This window comes from Archocentrus centrarchus, chromosome 14, assembly GCF_007364275.1.
Source record: "Archocentrus centrarchus isolate MPI-CPG fArcCen1 chromosome 14, fArcCen1, whole genome shotgun sequence".
Lineage (NCBI taxonomy): Eukaryota > Metazoa > Chordata > Actinopteri > Cichliformes > Cichlidae > Archocentrus > Archocentrus centrarchus.
Window position 1 is genome coordinate 28,127,887 of NC_044359.1, and position 26,083 is coordinate 28,153,969.

The following is a 26,083-nucleotide window of genomic DNA, read 5'->3' on the forward strand; positions in this document are numbered from 1 at the left end:
ACACATTTGCTTCAACAAGCTTCAAATAGTATGTCTGATTAGGAAAGACAGTTTTCCCTACTGCCTGGAGGCTGTGTGTTCAGTCAGGGGAGCTATTATTGACAGCTATTGAATGATCTACAGTTGTAAGGGTGGAAAAAAACAGGATGTCTAAATGAAGCCGACAAGTTGATCAATGCTGTTTAAGACAGAAAGAAACTTGCATCCTGTTTTTGGTACAAATCTCTTGGCAGATATTCATCTGCTTGTGAGTAGGGTGTGTACTGTCAGAACGCTCTACTCAAATGTGTGTACTTAAAGTTGATCTCTACAAGCACGCCGCTAAAGCACCGGCTAATCTTTCCAATTTATTTTTTAAACGTCTGTATTTACAGATACAAAGCGGCACAGAATGAGCTTAACTTTGTATAGAATAGAAACAACAGTGATTATAAAGGCACCCGAGGTGCCTCAGGGCGCTCGGACTACAGACACGATCAGGTCATAAGAGATCGACAGAGAAGTTTCTTTAATGACTTTAATGTCTGCTACCACTACTGCACTTCATTGCTTTCTCCTCCCCTATTCCTTTTAAGAAACAATCCACCATTACACTAAAACACTACACAACTTAGTTTACCATAAATGACAAATACCTGGATGTGGCAAATACTCATTCTGGTAGTCAAATACTGTGACAAACTGGAAATTCATTACCTCGTTTCATGGATTATAGACCAACAACTTCTGAATCTGGAATATTTATAGATATATTTTGAGGAAGAGGATCTTAAGGAAAGACTTCTTTATTTGCTCTAAGCTGCTTTTAGATCAGATTTTCTTGCATATGTAACCATTTCTTATTAATGCTAAAAACCCAGAGAGCTTCAAGCGCAGATGTTTTAGACCACAGATCGCCATTTCATTAAGGTTTCACTGCAGAAATTCCCTCCTAGGAAGATTTTTACTGTCTCGAAAGTAAACAGGGCTATATTATCACACATGAGCTGAATTCACATTAGAATTTGACTTGCTTATCATCAGCCCTTAAACCCCCACCCCCACCCTCGGACGAATCGAGCATCGGAATAAAAGTGGTTCTGCTGGTTCGTGTTTTAGGGATCCAGTGGGGCTGGGTGATGTTTCTATATGGGTCTTAAACTGTAGATTAGGCCTTTAGGAATGTATATATATAGATATTTTTCAATGAAATATGTATGTGAATCTAAACTTAAAATGTTGCCAAGTCTGTTGGGGGCTCAGGGGACTGTGTCTATGAGGAGAAGCAGAGCAGGAGAAGTTGAAGAGAGCAGCAGCCACACAGAACATGGACAGAGCGTTTACCTGGCCCTGTGCTCTGTGGGTACGCCAAGTAGCCGCCTCTTCCACGGGCCCCCCTACCTGAGCCACGCGCTGCTGCTACTGCCGCTGCCGCCACCGGTCCATATGCTGTCGCTGGGAAGCCTGCAGGCACATACACACACACATATACACACACACATCACTTCGTGCACATAGATGAGTACCTCCCAAAGCTGCAGGAGAATGTTGATACCAGTGCTGAGCTACAGGATAAAACTATAGCTTTCACAGACAGGGGCTCGTGTTAGGTCGACATCTGTCAGCAGTCTCCTACAGAACCCAGAGCGAGCTTCAAAACCCTGCAGACCCACTGATCCACACACAGAAGCAAAACGATAGCCACCAGCAACTCACATTAAAAAAAAATGGGGGGGGGGGGGGGGGGGGGGGGGGGGGGGGGAGCACAGCTGTTTAAAATTCAATAACTGACTAATGATCTGAGCAAAAATTTAGATACGTAAGTCAGGTGTGTAAAGTACTCAAATAACTCAAATAAACAGGTAAATGCTCATTTTAATTGTATATAAAATGTCCATTTGGATTACATAATATTAACATAAGCAACACAATAAACTTACTGCGATGGATAACTGAAACAATCAAACCCAGTGTTTTACATAAAAGTAACCAATCTCCAATTGTTTCAAATACATCACTTTTGATTTCTATGTACTCAGACGTATCAGGTTTACTGATTACTTTGATCATGCTGAAACAATATGATCCAAATAGATGCAGAATTTGCATGCTATTGAGAAACATACTCTGAAATGCTTGACTAAAATTTGGGACTGTGTGATCTTGTTCACGTCTCAGCGCTGGAGCTCTGCAGAAGATTACACTGATGATGATATATGAAAGATATTAAAGATGTGATGATTTTATACTAAGTAAAGGAAAAATTCTGTAAAGGTGCAGCATTGTACTCATCTATGGTATAAACTGTGTAAAATCTCTGCTTTTACTAGTGAAAGAATTTGGCCTTGGGGGTGTTTATGTCACAAGCTTTGGATGAAAGATTACAGCCACTTCTGAGCTTCATAGACATGGGCATAATGGCCTTACCTCTGGGGAGTATCCCTGCATTTTGTTTGGGAGCGCTCCCAATTACAGTGATTGTCTATGGAATCAGAATAATCCACTGTAATGCATTCCACATTTTTTTTGTTTGGCCGTTCGGGTGGAAGATATATAGTGGAGAAAAACATTTCCCACAATCACATGGAGGCATCTCTTAGACGATTTGTCACTCAGAAGAGATTTCCATCTGTGAGCTTATGTGAAGACTGAACAAGTCTATTGTGTTTGTTTATTCTCATGTAAATACTTTACTTATGTAAACATTTATACTCCGGCACTGAGAATCTTTAAGCTCGAAGCTTTAAAGTATGTCTACAGTATATGCTGACTTAGGAAACTGTCAGTTTGTGATACACTAATAAAATAAAGGCTTTAATTCCATGCAAATATAAATTCACTTTTTAAGGGTCTGATTATTCCGACAAATATCAGCCTAATAATCAGACTGTAATTAAGCCAACACAGTATCTGTGAATTGTAATTACATTGTTGGCCTTAATGAACACAGTAGCTAGAGGTGGCTGACAGAGACTAGTCCATGCCCAGGGCTTGGGCTCTCAGCACAGGAATGGCATGTCATTAGTATGGGTGATGAGATTCCTCACTCTGGGCTCAACATCGTCTATGCCTAATCAGCCTCCTAAAATTATCTCCACAGGAAATGCTTTCCTCACTAGCAAAAAAAAATGATCTCCAAATTCCCTCAATTGGAGTTTTTCTTGATTTTTTTTCCTTTACCTGATGTGTGTGTGTGTGTGTGCATGTGTGTTTCTTCTATGTTCTGGCTATATTCTGGAAACTGTGGTTTAGACATTACAAAATGGCACAAGACACCTTAGAGGATTATTTTTTTGAATGCTGTGGAGGTGAGAGGAGCACCAGCGGGTGACCTATTTTCTGAGGCAGCCTTGTACTGCTATTCCACGAAGAGGGGCTCACACAAAAGACTGATGAGACGGGGGGGGGGTGAGAGGGCAGGGTCAGATGAGCCACAGCCAAAGAGAAAAACACATAGCTTTCCATCAGCCGCCTGAGAAGGAGGTAATTCACAACTCTGTCGACACAATATGACCATGAATGTGCGAGTTGGGTGTGAGGTGCCTTCATGCTGCGACTGGCAGGCAGGTGAAGAAGAAAAAGAAACGCCACTTTTCCCCTGACTATCTAACAGCTCAGGAGAGAATAACAGACTGAGGTAGCATGGTGAAAGGAGAAAAAGGACACACAAAAGACAAGAAAAAAAAGGCAACTTATATCCACCCCGTGTACGTTGCTGCAGCCGCGGCACACCTGAAAAAGATTCCAAGAGCTCAAATGATAATCTCCGCCTCTTTTCACAAAAAACACAAACTATGCTAATGACGGCCATGCACCCCTGAATTTCCACTTACAGTGTCCCTCATGGTTGATGTGCACAACAGTGCGCTCTCCACCTCTTTCTCTCTCTCGCTGCTTTTTCCTAAGTGCTGAATCTATCTTCCCCTCTGCCATTGTCATGACACCCCCAATAGACCCACTGGCTTGGAAGTTAGTTGCGGGCAAAGTTGTGGTGAGAGATTAACTTTGCAGGATTAGGTGGGTTAATTAATAGATGGCTGCTGCTCATTGTTTTGTGCTCACGCTGTAAGAAGCCACCCAAGAGAAGCGCTGCAGCATTAAATCAATTTCATGGCCCTTTTATTACTGAGGAGATAAAGCCAATATTTAGCTTTCAATTCTTCACAATTATTGGGCCCCTGCTTTGCCACTTGAGTGGCTGCGCTTGGCTGGGGACAAGGACACATCTGTTTATGAGCTGTGGAGGCCCGGGGGCCTTGGTGTCCGGACTCCGGGGAACTGTCCTCAGCTTTCTCTCCTCGCAGAAATTCAGCCTTCCTCGGAGCGCACACAGAAAGGAAGAAAGATTAGACCTGAAGAATGATGAGGACTGACAAAAATTTCAGACGCCGTCTCTCTCTAAGCCAAAGGATTACATCGTCTCCACAGCAATGCTAGAATTTAATTAAAATATTTATATTTACAACTATAGTCTGGCAAAACTCCTTAGTCATTATTCTCTGTAGTAGCTTTAACTTAAAGTTTTAACTACGTTAATCTTTGTCTTTACAGCTTCGACTTTGACTTGTAATTATTCACCAACTGTTGCTTTAACTGCCACCATTATATACAGTATGTATACATTTCATTCACTATCTGAGCTATACTTTCAGCTAAAGGAACCCAGGAAACAGAAGGCCATATCAAACACGTCTCATCATCAGATCTATGCTGAAGGTGCAAAACGTAGATCCAGAGCACTATACTTTGCTACTTTATGCCTATGAAGTGCCATTTTTCTTGGGTGCATACCGGCTCTTTTTCTACCTGCACCTGTATTTTATGAGTCTCTGTGAACTTGACTGTACTGAAGTAGGTGGAGAGGCGCAGTAGGGGCAGCGTCAGTAGTGATCAAACAGCACGGTGCAATTTTTCTGTCAAGGATTTCTGGGATTTTTTGCTTGCTGGAGACTGGGTCAACAGTTTTGTTTTCTCTATTACAAAACTGTCAGAGCACTTTAACAGCAAAGTGATATCCAGCAAAGGAGAGAAGATCGTGAGGAGTGGTTATTAAAATGAATCCTCACCTTGATTTTAAACACCGATGACGTACTTTTGCTAATGTTACCGTGTTTTCAGGCTGACCCAAAGTCAGCTGATTCATACAGACTCTTAGGTATTGATCTACCCGGATGACACTCGTTTGCTAACTTGATCTTGACTTAACCAGCGCGTTATTTCTGATACATCTCTGCAGATCTTTTTTGGCACACTGCCTTTCTAGCCACAGACTCACTTTCTGATCCCATTACTCAGAGAACGTCACAATGAAAAGTTGTTGCATTATGCATCAATAAGGTCCTATTTATGTCCTACTAGTCTGACAACAGCTTGACTGATGTTAATGTAATCTGCACTGTTCTTTGGCCCAAAACTGCCAGCAGCAGCTCCCCTGTCATTGACAAAGCAGCTCCATCAGTCACAGAGCACTCTCCTCATTTCTCCTATAAGAAGACTGTCAACTGACTAATGCACAGGAGGAACCCGGGGACAGAAGATGTTTCTATGGATCAAATATGCTCAAAAGTTTAAAATCTTTATGAAACTTGAAACTGTTAGAACCAACAACGCTAAAACGTAATTATTAGCGAAAATCTGAAAAGTTGTAAATAAAATCTCCACACACGTTTTTTTTTTAGAAAGTGTTAATATTGTGTTGCATCAGTGTTTTCAAGATTTTAACATAGTCGTTAAATTTGATATTAGAGTGCAGCTAACCAGGATTAGCTCACCGGCTAGCAGACTATTAATGCTAAGCGGCTTAACACAGTAGCTTGGTTCGACAAAGAGGCCGGCGAGCGAGCCTTTCAGCCTGCTACAGCCCATCTTTGGAGGCAGACGGATGGAGGAAGACAGCAGAGAGCAGCAGACACATCAGCAGAAGACAAAGAGAGGAAAGGACAACGATAATGAGAAATAGAGGGAGATATAAGGCGGGACTCTGGTGTGCCATTCATATTCATGGAATTCTGGAATGTCCTCTATATGCCTTTATTTAGGTAAATATAGAAACACTGCAAGGAAATGCCAAAATTATTTTAATTATAAGTAAAGACTTGACAACAAAAAAAACCTTACACAACTTTAAAAAGCATTCAATTCATAATTAGTAGCTCGTACTTTAATCTGTGTACTAATCTACTATAACCCCTTCAGTCACCGCGTACACAGTCGTGTACATCACTTTCTATAGTTATATACTGTACTGCAGTATTAATATTTTGACATCTTGTACCTAAAAAAAATTATGCAGACAGAAGATGAATTTTCTTCCCTCAAAATTCCCGTACTGTGACCGAAGGGGCCAAAGCGCAGCGGTATTTAGGCAAATATTTTAAATTTCGAAGTTTAAAGTTTGAAATGTGAGTCAGAGTACAGAAAATAGATGAAGAATGAAATCGTGTCTCTGTCCTTTTAGGCTGAAATTCTATTTTATTTTTTCTGTTTCTAATCAAAACTAGCCTGATCAAACAGCCAAACAAACAGCCGTGTGTCATGAAGCGTGGTGGCGAGGGGGCACCAAAGAAAGAACGGTGAAAATCCTGATAACGGCCTTCACAACTGTGAAACAGAGCATTAGCTTTGGTGGAAGATGTGCTCAGAGTGGCCTTCTAGACGTGTTTCTGAATTGCATTTGCATCATTTGAGTGTTGTAGATTTTTCATTTAGTTTGTTTAGAATAAATTTTGTTTTTTCATTTGATGTGAATATAGAAAAAAATCAAGGCGCTGATGCTGAGAGCTGCTTTTACACACTCGTCTACTCTGCTCAGTAGTTCATATGTCTTTATAAATAAAAAGGATGATTCATAGAAAGGTCTTAGCAAATTCAATGTTATAAGAAGTTCATGTTTTTGTTTTAATGTCACTGTAAGACATTAAGAGGGACAAGCCAGCAGAAATAAGTCAGTCGATAAGTCCCAGCAGCGGCAGTGAGGCACACTGCTGCCTTCTCACAGGATGAGGGAGGCATTCTGTCAGAGATGGAAAACTGACTCCACTTCACATTTTGCTTCATCAATAACCTTTGATAAGATATAGAAGAACATATAGAGACAAATAAACAAAACAAAAAGAAAGAAAATATTTATCAAAGTTACCAAAGAGACAGCCACCTAGCAAGACATCTTTTCATCTCCAGACTGACAAGTGTCCTATTGTTGTCATCCTTCAGCGCTACTTTGTTGTTGTTGAAAGCATCTCTGGGTTGTTGTTATCAAAGGCATAAATCACAGAGCTGGAGAGAGCCAGGTGGCTTTCATATGAACTGCTGCACACATGCTCATGTCTCACCTCTCCTCTGATCAGAGGGGACCTACAGTACACACAGAGATTTCCTCTCACTTACAATACAGAAGCTAGGCTCTGGAAATGAGCCAGAGAGACAGAGAGAGAGACAGAGAGAGAGAGAGAGAGAGCATTTACATGCACACCAGTAATTAAATTATAACCAGACTAATGCAATACGCATATTATTGCAACTCTCATGTAAACACCTTAACCAGGTTATCTTACTCACATTAAAGTCCTAATCAGAGTAAGCATAACTTGATTAACAGAGCTGGGTTGCTTGTCAGTCATTCAAATTAATCTATCCGTGTTTATGTCTGCTGTCTTTCAATGTTTGGAATCGGTTCATGTGCCACTAAGGTCGCACGGAGAGCAGACAGGAAGGTTTCAAACAGAACGGCCACACTAGAGATGAAAGAAAATAAAGACTTAAACAGGAAAATAAGCACCGAGATGAAGATGCTCCATTGAACTGTAAGCTGGATAAGTGTAGGGAATCTTGATGGACGCTGGATGGATGGAGAAACAGCTGCATGGACAGTGACAGATTCGTTTTGATTATCTGGTTAACTCCAAGGTGCTTCAACGGTATTTGCTTCAGATTAACTTCTGTACCCTGATTTAAAAGTTAATATTAACCACAGACAGGGGTTAGATTTCACAGTTTAAACTGCTTTACAGAGCGATGGAATCAGATATTTATGCATTTTGAGTGAACTGTGCTTTATTCCTTCCACCTGCATATAAACACTAGATCGCTATTTCCTTCACACCTACAGGCTAGTAGCTTCCTTAATAAAATTTTCTTAGACCAGCTGATTTGCAACAGTTAATCTACACCAGAGTGTGAAAACATTATAAAATGACTATTTTTTTCAAGGGGCACTTTGGAAATATCACTAATACTTTGTTTGCTCTGGCAGAATGAAGTCCCACCATGTGCTGAATATCGGCCGGGTTTGCTAACTGTTGCCTGTTTATATTTTCCTGTCAATAAGCGGTATATCGCAAGTTATGTTGCTTGGGCTGGTTGCAGTCTATCCAACACTTTTTGGAAACTGAAACAGGACTGAGAGGTCCCAGAATAATTCACATTTGTTCATCTGTCTGATGACACTGGGCTAGTCCTAAACAAGCCTCCAGCATGAACAGAAGATATATTACAGAAGGTTTTTTTAGTCAGACATTAGTTTATTTTTAACAAACAAATAAAAATAAAAAGCAGTTTTTACAAATAAAATATCTGAACTGAATTTGATGGTGATGTTTACAAACCGACTGCAGGGAAGAGAACCTTGCCCAGGTGTACCTGCAAACATGGTGATTATATCCAGATGTTTTCAATCTATTATGGAGTGCTATGTTAAAAAATAGCAGTATGCACCTACAGGCCTAATTTTTAGCTTGACTTCAACTAGAATTTCAATAACAATTAAAACCGCAAGCGGTGATATCGGGCCCTCGCACTCCGCGCGCGTCGACCTGTGGCGCTCGTCGACCCGTGCCGCACTCGGAGGTTTTGTGATCGTGATGGGTCTCTAGAAAGTTGAATTCTTTTATAGGAAAAGGTATCTTTTGCTCTCGGCATAGACGCAATGGAATATTTGGGGGTGTGGTCACGGCTCCAGCATGCAAAATAGGGCATGGGTCTGATTGACTTTTTTGATGGGCTGTTTGTCTAGATGATGTGGAGCCAATTTGGTCTCACTGGGTGAAATGCCCTAGGAGGAGTTCATTCAAATAGCAGGCCTGAAAATGGCAAAAATTGACACTTTCAATTGAAGATGCTGGACTTCCTGTAGGGTTTGGAGTATGGCTCCAAGAGACTTTTTTGTATGTCTTAGGATGTTACATGAGTGTGCAAAATTTCAGAGCTGTAGATAAAATGTAACTCAGGGGCTAGCTAAAAAACATGGTATATTATGATATTTAAAGCTGCCAGTAGGGGGCGCTCTAACGTTTATGGACTTTATGCATATCAATGTGTTCAGGGCAGGAGGCTTATCAAATAGATGAGGATTTTGTAAGGAATGGTGAAAGATATTTCATGTATTTCAGAGCAAAACTAATTCTGTGGACGGTCATACAAATTTTCATTTGCTTCTGTAGGGGGCGCTATTGCGCCTACAGTCTTGAATCTGTAGTTATGGATTCAGCCTGGGTGTGTACATGAGTGATTAAATTTTCAGCCTGATCAGACAAAGCATGTGCGAACAAGTGCACAAACAATTTTGGTGGTGAGGGAGAAAAACAAAGGCCAAATTTAATGGCCTGGTGTGACAAGGCCGTTTAATATTTTGTAAAGATTTCCACAATATTTGATGGGCTACTTGTGTAGATGATCTGGAGCCAATTTGGTGTCAGTGGGTGAAATGCCCTAGGACGAGTTCGTTCAAATAGCAGGCGTGGAAATCGCAAAAATTGACACCTTCAATTGAAGATGGCCGACTTCCTGTAGGGTTTGGGGTATGGGTCCAAGAGACTTTTTTGTACGTCTTAGTATGTTACATGAGCCTGTACATTTTCATACATGTAGATAAAACGTAGCTCCGGGGCTACTCAAAAAACATGCTATTTTAAGATATTCCGAGCTGCCACTAGGCGGCGCTCTAACGTTTATGGACTTTATGCATATGAATGTGTTCAGGACAGGGTGCTTATCACACCACTGAAGTTTGAGCCAGATTGGGCAAGTTGGCTTTGAGTTACAGCCATTTTTGTGTTCATGGCGAATCATCGAACTTTGCCGTCCCATAAGGGTCACGCCCTTTTGTCAAAAAGTCACAGTTTTGAAAACACAGTAAGTCCAACTTCTTAAGGCTTTCCAGGTGAAATTTGAGATGGTTCTGCTAAACCACCTTGGAGCTGGACCTCCAAGTGTAAAATATGACATTTCCTGTTCCCACTAGGTGGCGCTGCGACTGATATTAAATATTGTCATATGTATGTGTTCAGGGGGGCACCCTCATCCTACTGGAGAAGTTTGATGCACATTGGATCATGTAGGTATGAATGAGAGGCAATCAAATTTTCATGGCGAATGAGCAAAGTTCAAAGGGGCATAAGGACCCCTCCCCCTTGGCTAAAACTCACCATTTTCGAGATTTAGATTCCCCTGGGGGTGTAGGTTAGACAAACCAAATATGAAGATGATAACGTCTAAAACCTCTGAGTTATTAGAAAAAGTGTGAGGGCTGCAAATCGCCAAATTTGCATAATTAATTCAAAATGGCGGACTTCCTGTTGGGTTTAGGGCATGGCTCCAAGAGGATTTTTTGTGCGCCTGGACATGATATACATGTGTATGAAGTTTCATTCATGTACGTGAAACACAGCGGTGGGGCTCCAGTTTAGGGGGCGCTAGCGAGCCATTTGGGCGCGCCCTTGCCCGAGCCCATTAAAATACTTAAATTTTCACCAGGTGTGACGCATGTGCAAAGTTTCATGAGTTTTTGAATATGATAAAGCCCCCAAAAAGCCAATTCATTTGCCTGAATAATAATAATAATAATAATAATAATAAAAAAAAAAAAAAAAAAAAAAAAAAAAATAATAATAAACGAAGCAATTACAATAGGGCCTTCGCACAGTTCGTGCTCGGGCCCTAAATAACTCTAATTGGACATAGACGCTGGCATAAGACTGACTATGAGTGGATTCTGATCATGTGATCATTCACGGACTGTTTAAATGCATCTAAGTAACCTGGTCCTTAAACGGTATCTGTTTTTTTTTTTTCAAACAAGATCTAAAAAAAATCCTTCAGAAAGCGGAGTCCAGTTTTGTCCCGATAGCAATACTGATAACTGATGATTTAAAATTCCAACATCCTGATATATCAGCCAATAATTTTTCTTTCAGGACTTTCCCAATCTTTTGTTATGTGTAATTATTTATTTACTTGTTTACACTCGTGTTGCCAGCTGGGATGTTACAGAGTGCCCTCTGGTGGACATATTATGCAACTGTCAGTGTTTTTATTTTTTTTTTCTCCGCTTATCAGCTGCTATAAACGCCGATACTGACAGACTGGCAAATCACTAATATTGGCCTGCTGATATATTGGTCAGGCTCTATTGTGTACATTTTTGATGTTTACAAATGTTTCCAAGATGTGCGCATAGTTACACTATTTCTGAAAGGTATAAGGTATCCAGTTCAGCCAGGTAGAAAAAATAAATAGTATAAGTATTTGAACACATTCTGACAATTTCACGATTTGACAAAGTGTTGCAGAGATTAGAAATGTCTCATCGCACAAAAGGTCTGATTTTTTTTCCTCAGGTCTGGCTGCAGGTGCAGATGTGAAATAGATAAAGCTTTGAATGGTCAGTTTGACCCAGTTTTGAACCTTTTATAGCAGGTCAGTTTTTGGATACTGACTGCTCTCTGTATCAAAAGTACAAATCAAAGGGGTACAAATAAGTACCCTCTGTACCTAAACAGGGTACACCCCAGTGATCATTTGTTGTACCGCCAAAGGTACAATGAGTAAGTTAATTTTGTGAGAGGGTACAGGTATGACCATCCATGGGGGAAAAACACAGCACTGAATGATATGCCTCAGGCAGGATCTGACAGTGGATACACGCAGTACCATCTCAAAATTAAGTAGGTATTCAGCATATACCTGCATATACAGTACCCTTCACTTCATCACTGCAGACATATAGACTCTCCAAGACCGCCAACATCTCTACAGGATGAGAACAGTCAGTCTTCTGTTGCTCTGTGATATAATCACACCTGACCTAACGCTACTTAACACAAGCACATATACACTGACCCACACATACGTGCATATGTGCGGGTCAGTGATTATGTGCTTGTTTGATTCTGAGTGTGTCCCTTTGGCTAAGTGGCAGCTCTTTTTTTAAACCAAGGGTAATGGTTTCTGTAAGTAATGAAACTATTTGGCACACTGATCCTTTGCCACTGGTGGCATCTGACGAGGGGGAAAGAAAAAGTCAATGACAGAAATGGAGTGAGCCCAGCGCTCTGCAAAGCCTGGCTTTATGGTGGTAATTGCACACATATCTTCTGTCTTTGACAAAACAATGAGGCCTGAGAGGTGATGTATATGTGTTAAAATTTCATGAAGCAGAGCCACAAAAATCCACCATTTTGTTGCTTAACAAGTCATAACCAAGATTTGTTTGAGATGTCAAATCGCATCATCTTTGCCAGCTGAAAGAAAAACAATCTAAAATCATTCAGAACTCAACGTCTTCCTAAATCATAACCCCTGAAAATATGTTCTGCAGTCTCAGGAGAACAGTGGTAAACATACAATGCATTTTTCTGTGGGGAAATCACTGCTCTTCATGAGAAGGTCAGAGGTCGAGCTACAGACTAGCCTCACTTGAGCTAGTAGTGACTAAGTGATTTGCTCAAGGACACTTCAGTAGGGTGGATTCCTGCTCCTAAGGGGACTCAATCCTAAGCCCTCCAGCTGAAGAGCAGTGTCCATACACATCTAGCTGTCTGTCAGAACTGTCATAATACATTTCAGATTATCCACATTACACATTATATTAGTTTACATATTTATAAATCAATCATAAATTAGACGCACAAGAAACTGATGCAGCTGCACGCTGTGTGTGAGTGACTGTGATATTGTGATGTGATGTTATGCTGTGAGCTCAGGAAAAGCTCAGAGTCTTCTACTTCTAGTCTTTTAGCTCTCAGTGACAAGAGTGCAGTTTCTTTGTAGCTGAAGTGCATGGCAGCATAGCATCAAAGAGGACAAACTAGGCTCTTTATTGAAGTGTAGCCGCACTTTCGACCTCTTCTTTGTACTCCTTCCCATGCACTTCAGTATAAAGGAAACTGCTCCTATGCTGCAGAACTGATATAAACACATTCGGCTTCCACACAAGCCTCAATATAACTCCCAGTCACTCACACACCTGCAGCAGTTAAAGATGAAGCAATGGAGAATGAAACAATAAGGGACAGAAACAATGCATTTCAAAAACAGAAGAGAAATCTGCCAGGATAGATAAGGCAGAAACATTTAAATCCATTTGGTTGAGGAAATTGTGAAACTGGTTTCTAGAATGAGGCAGGCTTTCGGTTCACAACCTTAATACCAAGGCAGTTTAGGATAGTGACTTAAATAGAGAGAGACAGACAGGGAGGACACAGATGTCTGACCTTGCAGTAGTGCTTATGTAATGGTCTGCTTCAGTGCATTTAACTGCAGTGCTCCTTTCCAACCTAGGATCAGTAAAGGCAACATGTCTCTGCAGTCCAATCTCCTCTGACATCAGTTCTGACACTTAGAGTGTATGAAAAGGTCCTGTGAGCTCCAAGTGAATCAGTTGTTATGGCCCTGCCTGTGTGGTCCCCATGGAGCCAATCATACTAATTAAACTAGACTACTTAAGCCTCCTCTCATTAGTGTCCAAGTAAACAGCCTTAATTTTTTATGCATTTTAATGCCCGTCTCCCAGTTCTGGGGGTGGTACTGAACTGGACAGATGAATGATGAAGGGGGGTAATTTCAGGTTTTCTCAAGTGAAAGAGAGTGCACTGCGTGTCATTTTACCATTCATATTAAATATGTGTTGGTGGCTTTGCACTGATCAGAGTGCTTCACCATAACTCACACAGCCAAACTTGCCTTCTCAGTGATAATTCATTTAAAGGATAAAAGGATAAAATGTGATATTATATATAAACATGACCTTAAACCAAGCACTTGCAGATTTATTATATTTTTGGCCAGCTCCGTGCACTGTGGTTACACAATCTAGCACTGCTCCAGATACCAGGGGCAAGCAGGGTAAAATGTGGCATGACCCAAAAATAACACTGCAACATTGGCTTCCACTTGATCACTGGAGAAGCAAACAATGTTTCCAAATAGAGTTTGCAGGGCGGTATGCACTGTTACGAGCATACTGTATGTGCATGTATACTGCATAAAGTATGACCATCCATTAAGAAAAGAGTAGAACCGAGCCACTGGAGAGCTATTAGCACAGTCAGCAGGAGGGAAGGATGGAAGCATGGAGGAAAAAGAGGGGACAGCTGGGTAGAGTCCTAGCAAGTACCCAATGCGCTGGAGCTCTCAAACAGTGGGTGGCATCAAAACAACAGGCAGTAGAAAGAGAGCATGGTCTCAGAGACACACATATTGTACTCTGTTTGCTTCCAGGTCTGTGGTCTTTTTCTGTTCTGCTGCTGGTCCCCAGCAGCGTCCGGAGGTGGCAGCCATGTACGAGGCAGGACAGCTCGAGTTTCATTTCTAGACCAGCAGCATAACAGCCGAGACATAATGAGCTTTAGCTGTGCCACTCTGCCTGTTACAGCAGCTCATCTTCCCCACCACAGGAACCTAGACTATGGGCCTCCATGGCAGACTGTTTGCCTGCTTCAGTCTGTGAGGATGTGTCTGCTGTCCTAGGGTGAGTTAAGGCCTGGGCAAATGAGGTGAGCCTTCGCTTCCACTTTCAGGAAATAGCTAGCCTTTCAGCTGTGCCTCTGCAAGAGTGCACTAGCTGGTTTTGCAGAGGCAGATGCTCACACATACTCATGGAAACACACGTGCATGTGCATGTGACCTGTGATCTGTCTGCATGTGAGCATCCGATGTGATCCGTCAGCATCACTTTAGCTACACAGAAAAGTAAAACCACACTGCGAAACAACAACAAACAAAACCAGTGGTCCTCCTGTGTGCTCGGGGCACACAGGAGGACCAGTTGGTAATGTGCTGCTACACCTGTTGAATACATCCAATAGTGTCTACCTCTGACAGCAAAGCACATGTACGAAACAGAGAGCGGGTAATGGAAAACAAAGCTGATATGGGAGCAGTCCGGCTTTATGACTGCACACATGGAAGTAGACAGGGCGTGACATACAGTGCTGTCCACTGACGTCACAGTAGCACACTAACTGCTGTCATTGGGAATGGAGTCATGGCCTGCGGAGCTCAGAGAGTCTGCATGTGTGATGGTGTGCATGTGTGAGTGTGTGTCTGAGTGTGCAGTCAGCACTGCTGTAGAGACAGTGAGTCAGAGAAGCAGACAGAAAAGCAGAGAGAGGCCCCTGGTTGTCCCCTCAACCTCCTTTGCCCCCATATGCAGCTTCGAAGAGCCTTTGATTGTGTCAGTTTTATGCTCGTGTGTGTATGAGTGTCCAAGTGTGCAAGAGCAAGATGTGTCGTGCATGATCATTCAAGTGTATGAGATCACAACGCTCATCGCCAGGCCCTATTTTAAGGTCTGCGACTCATGGAGTGCCTCGGCCTCCGCAGACCCATTGGGCTAATGATCAGCCTTGGCAATTAAAGCCAATCTGTGAGTCAGTGTGGCATCAGGAGGGCCATCTGCTTCCAGCCCTGTAGCACTCACTCTGGCCTGTGGGACCACTTGCTGGGGTCACAGCTCACCCGGCTTGTAGAGAAATGGTCACAAGATCTGAGGAGCAATCTGCTGTGCAATTCTAGTTCAATAGAATCCTGGTCTACTGATACACTGCTGTGTGTACCAACATCTCATGAGTGCAGTAAAAACACAAGCAGTGGGATCGATCTTATGGAGGACAATGTTGCATGCACCCATGACACAAGTCAGCTCCACATCAGCCTCAGGCTAGTGATTCTTCCCACCTGCTTCAGTACTGTAGCCAAGATATGTGCTGAAATGGGAAATCTAAGACGTATGACAACTCAGAGAGCTTTGTGGCTGATAATGACTGTGCAACGTGTCCAAAAACTACATTAGCATCCGCACGCACGCACGCACACACACACACACACACACACAAGAACCAATAACTATAGCCACCAATAAAGAGTTTCACAGGAAAGAAACTTTGAAAAAGCAACTTCAATATTCATACAAGATTCAAGGTTGATACGTCGGTGTCTTCACTTTACCCACGTGAGCCTATTAAAATCTTTTGTGTTTAATCTTGTGTGCATTGGTCTCAGATTGCCTGATTCTTTACATTGGCAGCTTGTCATTCACACATACAGTAATACACTTAAAATTTCACTTACCTGTATGAAAATTGATGGAGAAATCAGTCGCATTATGAACCTAACCTTCTCTTATCAAGACATCATCAATTGCATAGCATTTCAAAATATACTCTTTATTACTTAGAATTTAGATTTGGATGAGACAAAAACACAGACCTAAAGGACAACCACATCATCCAATTTCCATCCAAGACCTCATTGATCTGCAGTATAAACAGGATGACACTACATGACCAAACAGCCCCTTACCTTTTCTGTCCCAGCATATCAGCTGTGCTCCAAAGGTTCACAGTTCTGTATCGTCCATCTCTTTTCTATCACCCGGCAGCAGACAGTTGCTAAACCCCAGGAAGCTAGCCGGTAATTCAGGTCAATGTCCTGATGCGACCTTTGGTGCATTTTTTCATAAGCTTGCTTGGCCCTGTTCTAGATTATGGAAGCATTCATCGTTCAGAAGCAGCCACTATCATACCAGTTGCACAGGTCAGCAGTTCTCTTTCCCTATGTGCCACCTGCTGAGAGGGCAGCTGCTGTACCTTTGTATTCTTCTCCTACAGGAAAAGCCATAAGTGCAGCAGCTTTTTTTTCACTGTGTAGAGACACATCAGTATCTCTTTGGGTCCATAACTTCTAAAAAACAAAGAAGGAAGGTGCCTGACTACACTTGTTTTTGTTTTGTTATCATGCAACTTATTTCACTGCATATATATATATATATATATATATATATATATATATATATATATATATATATATATATAAATATAGAATGGTCTTGGAACCAACCAGGCCACCTTGAAAGATTTTGCATATTGAACATAACACGAGAAGCTGTGGAATCTAGAACCACCTGCTGGGTCGAGTACTGTTTCCTTCCACACAGAAAGACAAATTTGCTCCATGCTGTTTTACAGCATTTGAAATGTCATTTTCTGTCAGGTATACGATGGAGTTTGCTGTTCTGTCTCAGGCACGGGTGGTTGGTGGAGATGGAGAGGGATGGAGGCTACCGCAGAGCTATCACACGTCAGGAACAATGTCTGATGAAGACGAAGCATGTAACAATGACGGGATACGGAAACAAGACCTCACGAAATGGATGGAAAACCAATCCACCAACTACAGCAAACCAATACCAACACAACATGCAAACACCAATGTTGTAAAAAATAGACACAAAAACGTAGTATGTTCTTAGAAACAGCTTTTTAGTGTTTGACATATCACTTCATATAAATGGATGGCTCTTGCCTGATTAAGCCCACAATATGCAGACAGCCCTTTGTTTTAGCAATGACTGATTTCCCAGAGCTAAAGAGCGGAGCAACTGTAGCAATGAAGTGGGCTACAGCACTTAGAAGTGCTGCGGAGCCTGAGGTTGAAAACAGCTCACGAAAAATTTCTAATGTTCCTGATAAAAAAGAAAATCCTTGTTTAACAAAATACAGCAACAAATAAAGCAATCGATGGCCAGGCCAAGCATGGATTACCATTGGTGCGGCTTTTCCTCATTTAAATCCTGTCATAAGTGTGCGCCAATAGTATTTGCATAATCACTCTCACTGCCAGAAGGGGGAGACAAAAGTTCACTACTGCAGTTTAAGGTAACTGGTAAATAACCCCAAATTACCCACCCCTCCGTCCTCAGTGTACCCTTGCCGCACTTACCCCTACCCTCTTCCCTCCTTAATTATCCCTTTCCTCTGTTCTTTTAGTACTTAAGAGGCTGACTCACTGGACCTGAATTGCTGTTTGTCTGTCATGACATCTGAAATAGTTGGATGACTGAGTGTTATGCCTTTCACTCACTCAGTCTGATGGGACCCCACTAACATCTTCATCCCTGGTTTTTCAGTGTAGCATAATGACCTCCTAGTAGCAGCCCTAATGGAGCCATAATGGTCATTTATGCCATGGCAGGCTCTGAGGGCACGGCTGTGGAGGCAGCAAGCCGCACAGGAAGATGGTAGAGTGAGGAGAAGCACTGGGTTAAGTCTCTCCACCTCCGCCTTTTCCCTTCATGCACAGCTCCCAAATCTCAGTCTTTGTATGAATATCTGTGTGTGTGTGTGTGTGTGTGTGTGTGTGTGCGTTCAACTGTGCATTCACGTCCATGTAATAAAAGGAACCGATACAAGACTGGTTAACAATAGAAAGTACAATATGAATGTATGAGGGGTGTATCCCTGCTTTTGATGCTCGCTTCTACAGCTTATTCACATGCATAATACACACACACATAATACATTCTCCTTTTTAATTACATTTTTCCTCATGAATGCAGTGTACTACATTCTTTAAACTCTTTATAATTTCTCTTCTCTATATGCTTCCACTGCTGGCAGAAATGGTACTGTACATAAATTACACAGCATAAGCTTGTGCTTACTGCTAAAAAACATTCTCTTTCTAGCATTTGCATTTTTATTATACACAGCAAACACAAGGATCTTTCATGCTTAGATCCTGTGCTAGTCTAGAATAATCTAAGACCAGCAAAGAACAGTTCAACGTGCTGCAAGGCTGTGATCAAACTGGATATTTCGTTCAAATTTCTTAATCACGTGAAGTCCTCTGAACTAGACACCTGGTTAAAATGCAGCACATCGACTTCCGGTCTGGCGAGCGAGGGAATGGCAGCGTAGGTGAACTTGCTCCCGACATAAAAATCTAAAATAGCCCACAGTGACCCGAATTCGTAGTGACTACGTACTAAAGTAAAAATTAAGAGTGAGGGCTTCACGATGCCAAAGGGGAAAAACAGTAAGAAATCTACACATGGTGAACCAAGTGAGGGAGACGGAGTCGACCAAACTTCACCTGCTAACAGCGCCGTTGAGGATAACGACATGCTAACAGACATGAGGGAACAAGCTAGCAACGCGAGCCTGGACCTCATACTCAGAGAACTGAGAGAATTTAGGAAAGATAATAATATGCAACTGAAGGAAATCCGAGAGGATATAAATAACACAAATAAGAGAGTCGAGGAGGCTGAAGAAAGATTACTGAATGCTGAAACTCAAATACAAGTTAACGAGGAGGCAGTAAAGATGATGCTCAAACTACACATGGAAATGGACGCGAAGTTAACGGACCTAGAGGGACGGTCCAGAAGAGAAAACATCAGAATATACGGCATTAAAGAGGGAGCAGAAGACAACGCCCCATCAGTGATGACTTTTGTGGAAAGCCTATTGAGGAGTAAACTGGAGATGCCAGATTCAGCGGAGCTGCGAGTCGAAAGAGCACATCGCGCTCTGGTGCCAAAACCGCCTCCAAATGCGGCACCAAGATCCATCGTGGCAAAAATGGCCAGCTACAGGACGAAAGAACAAATACTAAAACTAGCCTGGCAGAAACGTGGGTTTGAATACCTGGGAAACAAGGTTAATTTGGACCACGATTATGCACCCGAAGTTCTGAAGCAGCGGAGGGACTATGCGGAGGTGAAATCAGTGTTAAAGGAGAAAAAGATCCGGTTCCAAACCCCATTCCCAGCAAAGATGAGAGTCTTCTATCCAGAAGGCACCGTGGTATATGGCTCAGCAGAGGAAGCGACCGGCGACTTGGCAAAGAGGGGATTCCCGGTAACGGTCATCAAACGCCCGGAAACTTTAATGGAACAGATTGAGCGTCTCTCGTGGCGCACAGAGAGAAAGACCAGGAGCCACAGGAGTGGGGAGCGGACCCGGGACTACAAGGAGAGACTTCAAGCGTTCAGACGCCAAGGTCGGGAATAACAACAATACATGATGAAGATGTTAAGCGATGTAAATCGGTGGTGAGTGTATATGGCTCCCCCTCTTTGTTTTTCTCTTGTTTCTTACGTGGAGATATACTATGAAAAAAACAGTTTAAGTGTGAATGTACACTATTGGAGATTCCTATAATTAAAAAATAATAAACAAATAATATAATAAATAAATGAACAGGAATTAAGCATGGCAAAAAAGACAATGAAAACGGTCGGGCATCTCACATGGGCTGCCAAAGAAAGGGACATTAGCCAGATGGCAAAGGAAGGCCCTTTCTCACCATCAGGTGAGAGAGGCCCACCCTCGAAACCCCCCTTCTACCGGGGTTTATTCAGGGTCACACCAAAGACCCCACAGTTGGAAGTAAATTTATCTGTTTTTCATTTCATTGTTACTCAAGAACAACAAAGTGTTTCATTTGTTGTTATAGTTCTTCGCAGTTCTAAGGTTGAAATGAGGTTTGCTTATGTAGGTTCAGGGAGAGGGTGGATTGTATGGGGTTCGGCCACACTCAAAATAACCAGAAGCTTAGAGTATGGTTAATAGTAAGATAAAAGTAATCTCCTATAACGTGAATGGTCTGCTGAGTCCAATAAAACGTAGTAGGATTATAACTAAGATGAGAAAGGAACAAGCCCACATAGTATACCTACAGGAAACTCATTTGGATTTAAAGGAACATGAGAAATTGAAAAGAATGGGATTTACAACTGTCTTCTCTTCTTCATACAAATCCGGGCGAAGGAGAGGAGTCGCTATCCTTTTGTCAGACAAACTACATTTTGAAAAAGTATTTGAGAGAATAGACAAGGAGGGAAGGTTTGTACTGGTGAGGGGAAATATTGAGGGAAATCCAATTACGATGTTAAATATATATGCACCACCAGGAAGCGACATTCATTTCTTTAAAAAAATTGTTGATATGATGATAACTGAGACAGTAGGTCTTCTGATTTGCGGAGGAGATCTGAATATACACTTAAAGCCTAAACTAGATACTTCTAATGGGAAAGCACTGAATACAAGACCATTAATTAAGAAAGTTAATACATTACTCAAAGAGGTAGGCTTAATTGATATATGGAGATACCTACACCCTAAACAAAGGGATTACACTCACTACTCCACACCCCACTCTGTATACACAAGAATAGATTATTTTATAACATTCGGAAAAGACAAGGATAAGATAAACACATGTGAAATTGGAACAATAGACTTAAGCGACCACGCACCCATATACCTGTCCATTGATCTAAACCTACAAATAAAAAATAACAATTGGAAACTAAACTCAAGTCTTCTCAACGATCCTCTTATAAAAGAACAGATTAAAAAAGAGATTCAATTCTATTTAGAAATGAATGACACAGGAGATGTATCTCCCCCCATTTTATGGGATGCTATGAAGGCTGTACTGAGAGGGAAAATTATAGCACTATCTTCCTACAAAAAAAAGATGAGAAATAAGAAATTAGAAGAACTACAGAATAAACTAAAAGAATTAGAGAAAAAACATAAGGAAAAAATAACACAAGAATTATGGGGGGAAATCACAAAAACAAGAAATGAAATTGGAGATTTGACCACACATGAAATTAAGAAAAAATTGATGTTTCTTAAACAAAAATATTATGAAGGTGGATCTAAATCAATGAAAGTTCTGGCTTGGAAACTTAAAAAAAAGATAGCACAGAATACAATCCATAAAATTAAAGATCCAGTCACAAAAACAATCAAAAGTAAACTAAAAGAAGTTCAGGGAGCATTTGAAGTATACTACAGGACGCTGTATTCCAAAAAGGAGGGGGGCAGCATAGCAGAAATAGATCATTTTCTGGATTCTCTGGAATTACCAATGTTAAATAAAGAACAGAATAAAATAATGACGGAGGACATAACAGTAGAGGAGTTAAAAATGGCAATAAGTAAGCTCAAATTAAATAAGTCGCCAGGGTCAGATGGCTATACAGCAGAATGGTATAAGGAGTTAAAGGAGGAGCTAATACCAGTGATACTTCCTACACTGAACTGGGCTTTAAAAAAGGCGGAAACGCCGCCCAGCTGGAAAAAAGCAATAATTTCAGCAATCCCAAAAGAAAATAAAGATAAATTAGAATGTGGATCATACAGACCAATATCAGTTCTGAACATAGATTACAGATTATTTACTTCTATCATGGCCAGGAGACTGGAAAAGCTCATGCCTAAATTGATACACAATGATCAGACAGGCTTCATACGAGAACGTCAAACGCAGGACAATATACGACGAACATTACAAATTATTAGTCACATTCAAGAAAATAAAATAGCAGCAATGGTAATTAGTATAGATGCAGAAAAGGCATTCGACTCAGTGAATTGGAGCTTCCTCTATCGAGTACTACGTAGATTTGGGCTACATGAAACAATAATTAAAACAATACAGGCATTATATAGCGAACCCACAGCTAGAGTTAAAGTTAATGGCGGTCTATCAGATAGCTTCGTGTTGGAAAGAGGCACAAGGCAGGGCTGTGCATGCTCACCACTATTATTTGCATTATATCTGGAACCATTAGCACAATACATAAGACAAAATAAAGAAATAAAGGGCATCAACGTTCATGGGAGAGAGCATAAATTAGCCTGCTATGCAGATGATATTTTAGTCTTTTTGGGTCAACCAACAAGCTCTCTACCTAAATTAATGCTATTGTTTGAATATTTTGGCCACTTATCAGGATATAAAATTAATATAAGTAAAACACAGCTGCTTAAATACAACTATACCCCACCAGAAGAAATAAGGAAAAGGTATCAATTAGCATGGGAAACAGAATTTCTTAAATATTTAGGAATTGTAATATCAAAAAATCTCTCAGAGCTATTTGAACGTAATTATTCACCAGTACAAAAGAAAATGAAAGACGATATAACGAGATGGAGCTTAATCCCATATCTAAGCTTTAGTTCAAGAATAGAGTCTATAAAAATGAGTATTCTCCCCAAACTACTATACTTATTCCAAACCTTGCCAATACAAATAGACCAAAAACAATTCAATGAATGGGACAAACTCCTGTCCAGATACATATGGCAGGGAAAAAAGGCTAGGATCCGATTCAAAACTTTACAGCTGGAAAAAAGGAAGGGAGGATGGGGCCTTCCCTCTCTCAGAGATTACTATTGGGCAGCACAATTAAGACCAATGATATACTGGTGTAATCCTTCATATGATGCCCAGTGGAAAAGCATTGAAGAAGGCCTGACTCCAATTCCCATAGAAGCACTTATAGCGGATAGCAATTTACAAAGTTTCATAAAAAATATAGAAAACCCATGGGTCAATCAGACCCTTAAAATATGGAACACCATAAAAACAAAATTCAAATTAGAAGAAGATACAGTGATTCTTAAGTGGTGCGCATATGATACACAGTTTACACCAAATAAGTTAGATACAAGATTTAAGGAATGGACACATAAAGGACTAACAGCAGTATGCAAGATAATGAAGGGAAATACACTATTAAGTTTTGAACTAATTAAAGAAAAATACTCATTAGAAACACAGGATTTCTACCGCTACCTACAGATGAGACACTTTGTAAGTGAAAAAATAAAAAGGATATCAGAATCAAGCAAACAGCTGCTGGATCTGTTTAAAAGAGCATATAATTCAAACAAAGACAGAGGTATTATTTCAGGTTTATATAAAGGGCTTAGGAACATGGAAACACATTCGACCATCTATATAAAAACAAAATGGGAAATAGAGGGAGAATTAAATATAACGGAGGAAGAATGGATAACAATCTGGGAGTACCAATGGAAATGCAGTAGCTCACTAAGTTGGAGGGAGTTTGGCTGGAAAAGCCTGATTAGATACTTTATCACACCTTACCAGAAATCTCAGTACAAAGGTAACTCTCTAGCTTGTTGGAGAAATTGTGGAAGCATGAATGCTAACCATTATCACATATTTTGGGATTGTCAGACAATTAAAATGTACTGGAAGGGAATACATAATGCAATACGAGACATTTTAGGTAGCCATCTGCCCTTGGAGAGTAAAGTTCTTTTCTTTGGACTGGTGCCCAAAGAATGGCCGAAAAGAGACAAATATCTGTTTAATATCCTACTAGTGGCTGGTAAAAAGGCTATTACCAAAAAATGGCTCACTCAGGAAAGCCCAACTTTGAATATGTGGATGGACATTATAATGGACATATACAGGATGGAGAGAATAACTGCAGAAATAAATCATAAGACAGATCTATTTGATTCACGATGGGAGAAATGGATAGACTATATAATATCACGCAGGCCGGATACTACTTTGGTTAACTTTATTTAATGCATGATTCACAAAAACAACCACCCCCTCCCCTCAAGCGTTCATGTTCTTGATAGTTCATTGTACTATTGTACCTTTTTTGTAGTTCTGTGCTTTTTGGTTTTTTTTGTTTGTTTGTTTTATGTTTGTTTTTTTAATTTTATTTTAATCCTATCATTACTTTCCCCTAAAAATGGGACATTCAGACAGATACATGCAATATGGTTGGAAATAGATGTATATTAATTTTCTGGATGCTGAATGTCAATAAAAATTTAATAAAAAAAAAAAAGAAAAGGGGAAAAAAAAAAAAAAAAAAAAAAAAAAAAAAAAAAAATGCAGCACATCTTGGGATTGTTCCCCAGGGTGCTGCAAGCTGAATAATACAATAGCACATTTATCAACGAGCTAATGCTAATTAGACTGTTGCATAAAAATGAGAATAATGTACAGTAATGTCCCTCATGCCTTGTCAGCTCCTGCTTTGTCTGTTTAGCCATCCAGCTTCATTTTTGAGTCTTAAATATGTTTTGAAAACATAAAATATAACTATCCTACTGCAGGGCCAATTTCCCCAAGTAATCACAATGTGCTTTGTAACATCTAATCAGATGAAATAAAAAAAAAAGATAGTACAAGCATTTGGAGATATCTGAGGAGAAAGACAAACGCATTTTCTCTCAAGAGCCAGAGCTGACCAGCTGCACTATCCAGGGAACTGTGCACTCTCTGAAGTCTTTTGCAACAGATTTTAAACGCAAAGATACTTTCAATTTTAGTTTGTTTTTTTTTTGTAGTCTGATAAATGTTGGATCTTAAGTCTGAACAGTTATGTCAAACCCTGTATGGCTGGAGTGTGTTTGATTTTTTTTTTTTTTTCCTACTTTGATTCTTACCCCGGCTGCAGTCCAGGGTGAGCTGAGCAGCGCTGTACAACAGTGTTTACAGTGAATGTCACTTTCAAGTTTTCTGTGGTAATGAAAACAGCTGGAATTCTGAGTAATTCACTCACAGCACTGAGTGAATTACAGTTAAAAGGAATATAAGGTATAAAGAAAAACATGACATTGTGGCAGTGTGTGGTGAGACTGGATAATGCTATTCCGCTGTTCAAACTGGTTTAATGTCAAATTATAGTAACAATCAGGGATATGCACAATACTCCTACAGCTGCGGCTTCACATGATCCCATGTGTGGGTTCTAAAGATGAAAATGAACTGAAGCTGCATGACTGACACATTGACTACCTTGACTCATGCTCATATTCATACCTACATTCATAGACGTTTACCACCCTGACACTGAGCTAAAGCTTTCTGAAAGTGTTACGGAAAAACCTGCCAATGCTGTAATGTCTGTATAACAGTGTATTTATTATTGAGTCCACATGATTAGTAACAGTGCGGCAGCTGTTAAAGAGACGGTTCATCTAAAATGCAAATAAGCACATAAGACTGGTTGTATCTAGTTTCTGAGATCCAATAAGCTGGAGGAGGATGAGTATGAATTTCCTAATTACAACACACACACACAGTGGATGTGAGGATAATCCAGTGATTTTGTGTTTATTTTTAACTAGTTGAGTGCTGTTAATGGTTTTCTTCTTTTTTTTTTTAGGAAGTTTCCTTTAATTCTACAAAAATGTGAAGAGGACTGATGAGCACACATTTTTGAAGTCATGTCCTGAGTGTTTGTGGA

The 26,083-nt window shown here is 40.6% G+C and overlaps 1 protein-coding gene across 4 annotated transcripts in view; it reads right to left on the reverse strand.

Moving 5' to 3' along the window:
- The window catches only part of msi2b (musashi RNA-binding protein 2b), a 262,689-nt gene that overhangs the window by 18,237 nt on the left and 218,369 nt on the right, over positions 1 to 26,083 (reverse strand). For 2 of the 4 annotated variants that reach the window (XM_030746351.1, XM_030746353.1), the window contains exon 11: positions 1,324 to 1,443. In XM_030746351.1, the coding sequence (XP_030602211.1) occupies positions 1,324 to 1,443 (120 nt within the window). The remainder of the gene's footprint in view (positions 1 to 1,323; positions 1,444 to 26,083) is intronic. The other 2 variants (XM_030746352.1, XM_030746354.1) reach the window with 1 other exon arrangement.